The sequence below is a fragment of the Accipiter gentilis genome, chromosome Z (assembly GCF_929443795.1).
Source record: "Accipiter gentilis chromosome Z, bAccGen1.1, whole genome shotgun sequence".
In the NCBI taxonomy this organism is placed as follows: Eukaryota; Metazoa; Chordata; class Aves; order Accipitriformes; family Accipitridae; genus Astur; species Astur gentilis.
The window spans coordinates 18,363,911-18,376,100 of NC_064919.1; the positions used below are offsets into that span (position 1 = coordinate 18,363,911).

Below are 12,190 nucleotides of genomic sequence, written 5' to 3' on the forward strand. Positions count from 1 at the left end.
TCCCTGTACGCAGCATTACTGAGTGTTGGGCAGTGTTATATCGACTTCGTCCTTGGCTTACATTTTTTGTGTCACGCAACACATTTACGCAGGTAGAATGTACAGGGCTTATACGCAGGTGCGTATTATTTACACACATACACAGTCGAGCTAAAAACATCCATGAAACTCGTTAATTTCCTTATTTAAAACACGGCTTACAGAGCAACAGGAAACCTCAGCTGCATTTCGTACCTTTGCATGACTTCACGATCTCTTTAAAAGCGAAATAGTTTTTTTTCTTTTCCTGCTAGAAGACCGATGGCAAGCACACTCTGTAGAATAAGGCACCACGGGCGCATACTATCCCTGAAGGCTATTTTTTTCCCACTCCGGCAGACACGTTGGTATTTTTGTTGCCCATGCTTAGGAGCCTGCACTTTGCTCAGGGCACAGACCACGAGGCCAGAAGAACCGCTCCAATGCCCGCTTCGTTTGCCATGGAACGGCTTTCTGCCGCTCATTTCTTTAAAATAGAAGGGGGAAAAAACCCAAATCGCTCTCCCCTCAAAAAAAAAAAAAAAAGGGGGGGGGGCTATTTCCTAGCTCTCCGGGGGCCAACTGGAGAGCGACCCGCGCCCCAGAGGGCGTTTGGCGGCCGGCGGGACGAGGGCTCAGGAAATGGGGCTGGGGCGGGGGCAGGGCGGGCGGGACGAACGCGGTTATTTTTCCTCCCCCGACCCCCCCCCCCCTCCGGCTTGCCTGCATGCAGGCGGGAGCCCAGCTCAGCCCTGCGACGCTTGGGCCTGAGGGCAGGTGACGGTCCCACCCGCCCAAGATGCCGGCGGACCCCGGCCGGAGCATCCCTGCCTTCTCCGCTCCCCGCTGGGCCCCGGCCCCTGCCGCCCGCCGCCCTGCCCACAGGCTGCCCACCGGAGGCGCCCCCTAGCCCGTGGGAGCCCCGGCGAGTCCCTTCGGAAACACTCGGCAAGTGGAGGAGTGGCATTCACACCGGCATGCCATCGGGGCTTCCACGCAGCCTCTCCCAACCCGGGAAAGCCGTGCCGAAAGAGCGTGACTTTCCCAGGGGCTTTGGCCTCGGAGCTGCTGAAGCCCAAAACTTCCTTGGGAAGTCATCAGAAGAGGGGAGGATGAAGAGTTTTTGGGATGGATTTAACGCGTGGTGATTTTGGAGGTGGTGTAAGCACGGTAAGTGCCTGAACGGACAAGGCATTCACCAGAGTGAGGAAAGGAAGACTTCGCACTGCTTAGGAAAGTATAGAAAAAGGTTTTCTCTCCCAGTGTCCAGCCCAGCCTCTGTGAAAAAATATTCACCACTTTATTGTCTCTATAAAAAGTCTTTAAAAAGATAGGTTCATCACATTGAGGTAGCAGCTTTATGCTGCTTTCCTTTCTGTCATAAATGTTCACTCTTTGGACGAGGACCAGCAGCAGTATGTGTTACAAAGCATGCTTCAGTTGTGTGTGCACGCCAGCATCTAAATAATGTGACTAGACATCTTCCACTGTCGTGTCCTCTGTCAAGCTTTTATACTTAATGAAAATCCCTTCAGGTGTAATGGCACTTAGAAAACCAAAGTGTTTTCTATGACACATTCTGGAAATTTACTTTTCGAGAACATGACTCCCAGACTTTACAACAGGCATCATCCCCTTTAAATTAATCTAAGTTTATTGTGTCTAAAGGTCCATAGGCTTTACATACTGTGTTCACAGTCTTTAAAAGCTTCACAGAAGTGAAAAACAAGAACTATTTTAGGAAACAGTCATCACCTGACCTTGCCTGGGCCATAGGCGTGGAAATGCATTAACCTCACTGCCTACTTACATAGAAAACAAGCCTCAAGCACTGTGAGTCTCAGGAGGAAAATGTAAATGCTCAGACCCCTCACAGAAGAAAGTGAGGAATTTGAAGATGGGACAGGTAAGCCACAGGACCTGGTGCTGGAGAGAGGACCTCTGAAGACATTCATATCTTACAAGAGCTCTGGAGGGGCAATCACCCCCAGTAGTAGAGGTGAGGGTTGATATACCTAGTGGTTCTAGGTACATATTTTTTTTAATCACATCTCAATCAATCCTAACCTGACACTCACTGAAGTAATTCACCATTTCCTCTTTTTCCCGCCCCCCCCCCCCCCCTTTCTTTCCCAAACTTACAAGAAGAAGAGGTAGGAATACTTTAAGATTCTTTATGAACAGAAGTTAACAAGGAACACTCTTTTTCTCTGTGGAAAAGAGGTCAGAGGACAAATGTCTCTACATTTCTCTCTGTTACCATGTACTCCTAAGTACCTGCATGCTTTTGGTAGAAACACTTGCTAAGAAAGTGCTGGAGAAAGCCCAAGAAGGGGAAGCAAAATGAGAGGTGGTCCTTAGAGTTGAAAACCAAGAACCTTGCAACTATAGGCTTCAGGTTGCCTCACAGAAAGGTGCACAGACATTTGCCACTAGTCCCAGCATTGCTTTTGGTAGACTGAAGCTGGGTTGTGAGAAGTCCTGTTTGCACCTACTGCTCCAGCCAGGGACTGTGCAACCAGGGAGAGGATTTCCACAAATGACCAAGGGAACAAGACATTTAGAGTTCAGCTCACACTGTCAGCAGAAGTCATGGTATTTGAAATACCCTGCTTCCTACCACTGAACTAGGTAGCTCATGTTGCCATTGATGTAGTCACTCTCCTCAGGAAGCAACCTCCTACACACGATTTCTGAACAAAGACATTGCTACCTGAGGAGGTGAGACTGAACATAATCTAGAACATAAGAGTTTGATCTCCCAGGTGGGGAAAGTCCCAAGATAAGCATCTTTTTCTCTGCATGGTGCTGGTGGATGATAGCATGGACTGGGTAAAAAGGTAAGAAAACAGGCATGTTGAGAGCTGGGAGGATGGGGGAGAGGCACAGGGTGTCCAGAACAGGTGGAAAGAAGGGAGGTCCAGGTCAGGGAAGAGGTTCCTGGAGAAAGGGGAGACAAACATGGCAGAGTCTGTCTAAGCCTGAAAGGATGCAAAACAGACATTTACCTCTACCCCATCCCATGTCAACCCAGATGGATGTATTTTTTGGCTTCTAAACCAAAACTCATCCCTGCAGACACCCAATGTACGTGGCTGATGAGCAGTGGCACTTAAAACTAGGCAGCGGACCCTGTTTGGTGGAAATCATGGGAGAGAGGGCATTTCTTGCCTCCGGAGATCAGGCATTTGAACACTGCTAGCTTTACAGGTTTTTTACATCTGTTTACAACTTAGGCCCTGAGCAGCCTAAGGGCCCGAAGGAGGAATTGAGAGTCAAGCCAAGGTACTAATAACACCATGGAGTGGCAAATATATATCAGATATGGTTTAGGTCCAAGGACAGAGCTGATTCCACTGTCCTCTTCACATACACTTTAAGGGGAAAGTAACTCCTACCATCACCTTCCTCCTACTGGTTTACCTTCCTGGCTTATCTTCAGGCAGATGTGAAAGAATGATTTTAAATGTTTGACCACAGTATGAAAACAACTAAAATGTATTTCAGGACCTTCTTACACAGTGGATAAAAGCTCATACAAAAGCTGCTTCCTATAAAGTACTAATTAATAAAACACAGATTCTATGGTCAAATGAAAAGATTTCCATGAGGTCAAATGTCTTTCTCCTTGTGCTATAGGAAGCATGCTGTAAGAAACCACACAACTGGACAGACTTCATGTGTCATCTAAGATACATTTAACTTACTACATGCATTATTCTTGGTTCCTTAGGTTGCTAAATTTAGGCATCAAACATTGTGCCCAAACTTAATTATTTTTTTCTCAAGTTGTACATAGAAACCATTGATTTTTTTAACTCACATTGTTCCCTTAAGCAGTGCTATTCAACACTGTGGACATCAACATATTCTACAGATTTGCATCATCCATTTCTTTTCTACAGCTGTACAGAAGCACACAAGCTATTGTGATTTATCAATGTACTTAATTTGCATATATGCTCCTTCAGTGGTTGTTTTCAGTAAATGTTCATGCAGTTCTGTTCACTAGTAGCAAGGCAATCTGTTTCACCAAATGTCAAGCTAAGTAATTGCATACTAAATAATGTGCAGAAGAAACCTGATTCAACGAGGAATGCCTGCCCTAAGGCAGGACATTTGAAAATACCAAGAGGTGTATGTATCCAAAAAGAATATCCTGCAAACAGACTAGTCCAGCAACCTTGTTCACAAAAATTATATGCAGAAGTTACATTCGCATTTCATGTCAGTCAACAATTTGTAGAAAACCCCAGTCTACATAGCCATGGAAAAAAGTAGATGATATTAATTAAAAAATTGAGAAAATTCTGGATTCCACTTAGATTTATTCCACATGAATTTAAAACATTCTGTTTTCTGGTATTGTTACTGAGACCATAAGGCATTTATCTTGCCCTGCCCTGGGTAGAAGAGTGAGTCAGAAGATTCATAGTGTCATTCATACCTGCCTAAGTTTTCTGGAAGCAGGGTCTGTATTCAGTGGTAAACACAAGAGCAATAAAGTTATTCCTTATTGCTTGGTTTCATGAGAATAAAATCTAAAGGCAATAGAAAATATAGATACAGAGTTAAGTGTGGGCTTTCTTACCTACACACAATCTTTGTACTCTCTTCCAGTAAAAACACCAAACTAGTGTTATTTTCTCCCATACAGTTCAACAAAGGTCAAGAAATCCAGACTGCCAGTTGTGTACTAGGAATTAGGCTATGGAACAATGACTTTATTGTTCATTTACAAGAATTAACTGAAAACAGACAATGCAAAATTTGATTTTTTCATCCTAAAGTTCTATGACACCCTGATGTTCAGACAGAAGACATATTTCCAAGTATGCCTAGTCATGCATGGCTTTACACCACAAATTGCCTGAGGCAATTCATAGTAAAAGTGTTGGAGAGCTTGATAATTATCTAAATAAACAATTGCAAACTTTTGCAAAAGAGTGATTAAATGTTAATTTAAATTCTTTTGCACTGTCCTGCTTCAGTCAGTACTGCAATGACAGCGAGGAGAGGAAGCAGTCGTTAAAACAGTTAAGCCAGAGTTTCCATCTTAGAAGGCTGATCCCGCCCAGTGCTGAGCACCTCCTGATTTAATTCCTCCCCTTACTGACACTCAGCTGGTTTCGATAAACAAAATACTGTCTTACTGGTTACAGTTCCGGGAACCCCAACTGCTTTCAGGTCTGTTTTGAATACCAATGTGAAAACTAAATTCTGATGTCATGTGCCACCTGTGCTGTAGCTGAGAGATGATTTGGGTGTTGTTAGGATGAAACAGTGCAAAGTGTTAGCTAAGTGAAAGTGAGATATGAGTGGGCTATCTCATGTTAGCAAGATAGATCAATGTTAGGCTGCACAGAATGATATAGAGGAAATAGAAAAGGGAGAAAAAGGGTAAATCTAATGGCTTGCTTTATGGTGTTGTTTGAGCCATATTTTAACCTGCGATATTGCATTGGTATCAGTACATTACCCTGTGAACATCCACACTGGAGGATGATCCAGGCAAAATAAATTAAGGTCTCCTCCAAGAGAAAGGGACTTTAAAAGCCTTGGATAGCTGGAGTAAGCAAAATACAACATCCAAACAATCAGTGAGAAGCAGGGTAGACACAATAGCAACTCCACAGTCAGAGGGAGCAAATGTTCACAATACAGGGAAATGTGGGATGCTGGCTTGGAATATAGACAATGGCTGTTTGTGTCTGAATGCTACTGAGTCCAGATCCAGAAGTCTCTGCAGTCAATGCACAAGGAGATCTACTGCCTGTGACACATGATCCAAGATGAAGCAGAACGCCTAACGAATGCCACTGGAGGGACAGTTGGACAAAAGCGTGAGTGGGTGTATGTCTTCCTCTTGCATTTGTTATTTGCATGTTGGAACTTACTCTGCAGTGGAACTTCTGCTTGTGGCCTGCATTGATCTGGACACTTCATGTAGTTCCAAGCTCTGGTATTTCTTTTGGAGCCCAGAGAAAAATTTTACAAGGAATCAGCTGGCTACGAATTCTGTATTTCCCAGTCCTTGGCTAATACTGGCATGCCTCCTGCTTTGTGCACCTGTGCTATTTACAGTCACTCACTTCCATTCAGTCTCCTCTCTGTATATAAGCCCAGTAGGTAACAAAGCACCCTGAAGCCGCTTACTCACTCCTCCCCCCAGCCCCGGTGGGATGAGGAGGAGAAAATATAAAGAAAGGCTCATGGGTTGAGACAAGGACAGGGAGGGATCATTCATCACTTACGGTCACAGGCAAAAGACAGACTCAACTTGAGGAAAAAACCAAAATCAATTTAATTTACTACCAATCAAATCAAAACAAGGATGACGAGAAGTAAAACCAAACTTGATTCCCCTCACCCCTCCCTCCTTCCTGGCCCAACTCCAGTCCTGATTTTCTCCACCTCCTCCCCGCCAGCGGTGCAGGGCAGCAGGGAATGAAGTTTGGGATCAGTTCATCACAGGTTGTCTCTGCTGCATCTTCTTCCTCAGGGGGAGGACTCCTCACTCTTCCCCTGATCCAGTGTGGGGTTCCTCCCATGGGAGACAGACCTCTATGAACTTCTCCAACGTGGTTCCCTTTCATAGGCCACAGTCCTTCAGTCACAGGCTGGTCCAGCGCAGGCTTTCCCATGGAGTCATGGCCATCTTCAGGGGCATCTGCTGCCCCGCTCCCCTCTGTGGGCTGGGGGGGGACAGCCTGCTGTCCCACCACGGGCTGCAGGGGCATCAACCTCCTCCGGTGCACCTCCTCCCCTCCTTCTGCACTGACCTCGGTATCTGCAGAGGGGTTCCTCTCATGTTCCAATCCCTCTACTCACTGCAGGTTCCCCTTCTTAAATCTGTTTTCCCAGAGGCGCTACCACTGTCACTGATGGGCTCGGCCTGGGCCAGCGGCGGGTCTGGCTTGGAGCCGGGGAAGTTTCTAGCAGCTTCTCACAGGAGCCGCCCCTGTAGCCCGTCCCCCACTACCAAAACCCCATCACACAAACCCAATGGCAAAGAAAATTAGGCTTTCAGCATTTATTTCTAATATACCCACTTTCCCAGCTGCGTTTTTCTGTTCCCCCAATGCAAATCCCACGCAGGACCACGAGAGACTGATCTGTTCTTCAGCAGCTCCTGCTAGCTCTAGGGGTCATCTCCTTCCCACAAAAGCCTTGAAAACATTCAGGCCATACAAATCAATGAGTTAGTTTAGGACAATTCCAGTGGAGAATGAGAAGTAGGTTTGAGAAACGTAAGGTTAAATTTCAGTAGCTAATACTTTACTAGGCTTTCTGTGGTTCTAATCCATCTTGCATGAGACATGCCATTTACTCACAGAGAAGCTGCTTCATTTGCTTCAGTGTTCACTATTTACGTACCTGTATTGAAGTAGTCACTGTGTAAATGAGGCTTTAAAATGTACTGGATTGGGAAACATACACATAGAAACCAGTCAGGTCCTGAAAGGTCCTACTGAAAGCTTTGTTAATATTTGTAAGAGACAATACTTGGTGTAAGAGATGTCAGTGTAAAACTGTACCAGTAAGTGTATAACAGGTTGTGTTTAACACACAGAAGACACTGTTTCTCTAAGAGGAGCAATGCCATCAATCAACCTTGAGAGGCATTAATTTTGGAGTCTGAGATGTTTAGAAACTAGGCAATTACAACAATTTAGCATTCTGTACCCTGGTAAGCTGTTTACCAGGCCAAGATGTGATTTTCCAAGAACCTCAAGCTAGTATTTGTTAACACTGGTTATGATGTTATAACATAGGAGAAGTCAATACCATGCACCACAAGAAGGCACTCCAAATCCATCACTGACATCAGACTGAATAACGGTTGTACAAAAATAAAATTGTCACGGAGAGGCAGCCAAACAGAAGAGAGGTAATTTCCATCAACAAAGTCCTCTGCGTGTCATTGTCTCACTCTTGTCAAACCAGAGACATTTTGAGCCTAGGAAGAGCCACTGTTCTCTGCTAGAATGTTTACTTGCTTTTAGTAATGCAGTACATTAAATTTGTATCTTCTTCTCTATCATCGTACTTCCTACAATAAATTTGATACATTTCTTAGGACTGTTGAGACAGACCATTACAACCAGTTACTTGGCCGATCTTTATATAATTGAACATTACCTATGCTTTTCTTGCCGGTTACCATCTTCATCATGTAGTCTGTTGGATAAGTATCTCCCAATACATTTCAAAGAATATAAAATGTATGCTAAACTTTGCAAAAACACAGTACACACTACCACCATGTTAGTGACTACAAATTCTACGTGAGACACCTTTAGATACCAAGCCTATGTCGACAGAGCAAATAGGTATCACAGAATCATAGAATGGTTTGGGGTGGAAGGGACCTTTGAAGCTCATCTAGCCCAATCCCCCTGCCAGGGGCAGGGACATCTTTCACATCAAGTTGATCAAAGCCCTGTCTAACCTGACCTTGAACACTTCCAATGATGTGGCATCTACAACCTCTCTGGGCATCCTGTTCCAGTGTCTCACTACCCTCATCATAAAAAAATTCTTTATATCCAGTCTAAATCTACCTTCTTTCAGTTTAAAACCATTACCCTTGTCCTATGGCAACAGGCCCTGCTAAAAAGTCTGTCCCCATCTTTCATATAAGCCTCCTTTAAGTACTGAACAGCTGCAATAAGGTCTCCCTGGAGCCTTCTCTTCCCCAGGCTGAACAACCCCAACTGTCTCAGCCTGTCCCCATAGGAGAGCTGTTCCATCCCCCTGATCATTTTCATGGCCCTCCTCTGGACCCGCTCCAACAGGTCCATGTCTTTCCTGTGATGGGGACCCCAGAGCTGGATGCAGTACTCCAGGTGGGGTCTCACCAGAGCAGAGCAGAGGGGCAGAATTCCCTACCTTGACTTGCTGGCCATACTTCTTTTGATGCAGCCCAGGATATGGTTGGCTTTCTGGGCTGTGAGTGCACACTGCCAGCTCACATCCAACTTTTCACCCACCAGTCATTCTCTGCAGCGCTGCCTCAATCCCTCTATCCCCCAGCCTGTATTGATACCAAGGGTTGCTCGGACCCAGGTGCACAACCTTGCACTTGCCCTTGTTGAACCTTCTGAGGTTTGCATGGGCCCACTCCTCAAGCCTGTCTAGGTCCCTCTGGATGGCATCCCCTCCCTCTAGCGAATCAAATGCACCCCTCAGCTTGATGTCATCCACAAATGCAATCCCACTATTTTATGTCATTGCTGAAGATGCTAAATAGCACTGGTCCCAGTACAGACCCTTGAGGGACACACTTGTTACTGGTTTCCACTTGGACATTGAGCTGTAACTCTCTGGATACGGCCATCCAGCCAATTCCTTATGCTTACCTAGCGTTACCATCTAGCCTTGCATATGACGATGAATGTGTAACAGGAATGTGTAACAAAAACCACTAACCATGGACCTGGTCTGCGCCATACTGTCCTGTGACACTGTAAGTACTCAGTATATAAAACAAGAAAATTAACACAACAATTAACTTTATATGTCACTATGGAACGTAAAAAAATCAAAACCAAACCAAAAAACCCAAAGGGTATTGAAAATGGAAAGCCAGAAACAACTTTCTCTTAGAACATCCAAATATGAACTTTATGGCACCAATCCATTTCACTAAAACTGTCTAGGGGGCAAAGATAACAACAATGAAAACCATTTTTAAGGCCAGCCATCTGATTTGGCTAGATTTTAAAAGTAGTCAAATATATGTTAGATCTGTAGCCTTCCTGTCAAGTTTCAAGCTCTAGCTCCTGCAAACTAAGTTCTTTTAAAAAACACCAGGAAATATGGAAAGATGGTTAAGCTATTTTCCCCAGTATCTGAAAAGCACCTGGACTGGTTTTGCTAGGGAGAACATGTCCAAATCTAAAGGCTTTCGCAGTAGGAGACTGGGTGTCTAACAAGACTAGCAAGCTAAAAAGCTTATGTACCTGCTTTTTTAAATTTTCCTCTGGATTTTTTTTTTTTTTTTTTTACATTGCTGTGAGAATCCATACCTTTCATGTTTCTGACTTCTCCCTTGCTTGGCTTGGATCACATTCTGATACACTTCTGTCTCAGCAATCCCTGTTGTTTCAGGGACTTAGAACCTTAAGTTCTAAGCAGCACAGTATTTTCTAAAAGTGGTCTTTCTAAAAGGGATGTTTACAAGGTATCATCATCAACCTGTTCCATGAATGGCAAAAGTCGTCAGACAAACAAAATTCACTCACTAATGACTAGAAGCAAATAAAAAAAACCAATTTCCACACAGTTTGGAGAAGCATAGGTTTCATTTGTTTTATTTACTAGACGAGAAGCTGCAGATTATTTTACTGAAGTCAAATTGTATTAAAAAAAAAGAAATGCATACATTCAAAGCACTTGAGCACATTCATCACTTAAACCAGAAACTAAACCTGGAGTTTTTCAGATCAATGAAGCAGCAAAAGGCCAGCACAGTGTTCAGGACACTGGGAGCAAAGTACTTTTCTGTATCGTTCTGTAAGTCACATAAGTAAATCTTCAGGCACAAATTTGACTTAGGCATTACTTAAATAAGAACATTCATTCATTACAAAACTGCTGCTCTGAAAGAACAACAATTATTAAACCATGTCTTCTAGCACACAAACAAAACCCACTGCTTTTAAAAAAACCCTACTGAAATAAAAAATATGGCTAATGTATAAAAATAGTATAATTTGAAATGGCCTGTTCGTTTTTTCTCATATGTTTCTGGAATGAACTGTAACCATTTGCCTTGTCAAAGGAAAAGATGGGAGGCAGAATTTGCAAAGCAAATAGCATACCTGTGAATCTGCTGTCTTATATCTTACAAAATTGCAAGAGAGTATTACCTAGCCTTTCCTTTCTTCCATCAACTAAAGGTATCACTGAATGGAGGATGACAACTTGCTGCTGGCTTTTTTCTTTGGCCACTGTCTGATCCAGCTTGACAGTCAGGCTATTCCTAGTTTAAAACATACTAAAAAATCTAAATTCAGCCATCTTATACATTATGAAGCATGATAAAGGTTATAAAAGCTGTCTTATACATTATCATTGGTCAACATTTACTCCATTCTTTTACACTTGTAATGACTCTTGAAGATATTATAAACTCTGGAAGTTTGAAAGTGATCCACTCTTCCTTGTGAGCAGCCAAACTTCAAAGTCCATCCAGGTTGTTACTGCTTTGGCAGGAGGACTGAACACTGCACTGTTGTCTGAAATACAAAGCCAAAGTAGGTGAATGCTTCCTCTGCCAATTCTTCTGCAGAGCAGAATTACTTTTCAACATAAACGCACACTACATTGCTTCCATTTGGATTACAAACATGTGTAACTCTTTCCACATTGACAGTATCTCCAACTTCCTCCAACACCACAAAAATTAAAAGAATTGCAGGGAGGGCATACGCTACAACAGTTCAAGGACTTGTCATTACAACTTTGTATCTATGTAACAGGCTTATTGGTATTGAGAACAACAATCATACTGCAGAAACACTATATTAAGGACTTCAGGATCACAGGCTACAAATGAAAAATTGTGCAGCTTACTTTTTGTTTTTAAGGCTACCATACTGGCTTACATACATCACATTCATAGAAAGCTCTTTACAAATATTATCAGAAGGCTCTGAAAATTAAGTTCCTTTATAAAAGTGATTTCTACATGTTTCATCAATTTTGAAGTACAGTTATCAAGAACAGAAACCTTTCTCTAAAGGTGCACTGATTGGGAGTAAATGAAATACTCATGTTATGCAGGGACAGCCAACTTTGACATCAGCCTCATTCAAAGGTAGGACCTGAGAAACATTTCAATCTCAGCTTTTCTGGGAGGTCCTTAGCCTGCAAGGACCACAGTATGTAGACCAATGCAACTACAGTTGAAGTGAAGCCTCAATGAGTTTTGCCCCTCCACCTTATTCACCTGAGCCAATTCACCCTAGTCACATAAGTATGTTCACTGATTTCATTGAGGTATTTTTTGAGGAAGAAAATTACTCAAGAATATTTACTAGATCAGAGCTCTATATTCATAACATATGATGTCAGTTTCAGTTTGTGATAGACTAGAAAAAATGGCTGAAAAATGTTAACCTTTATTTCCTTCAATTTGTTAGCTACCAAACATATTAAAAGTCCA

General features: G+C 43.2%; 1 protein-coding gene across 1 annotated transcript in view; it reads right to left on the reverse strand.

The window, feature by feature from the left end:
• Positions 1-10,327: 10,327 nt before the first annotated feature.
• MTAP (methylthioadenosine phosphorylase) overlaps positions 10,328-12,190 on the reverse strand; it is a 33,541-nt gene continuing 31,678 nt past the window's right edge. The window contains exon 8 of the mRNA XM_049795890.1: positions 10,328-11,261. Within this exon, the coding sequence (XP_049651847.1) occupies positions 11,223-11,261 (39 nt within the window). The 3' untranslated portion in view covers positions 10,328-11,222. The remainder of the gene's footprint in view (positions 11,262-12,190) is intronic.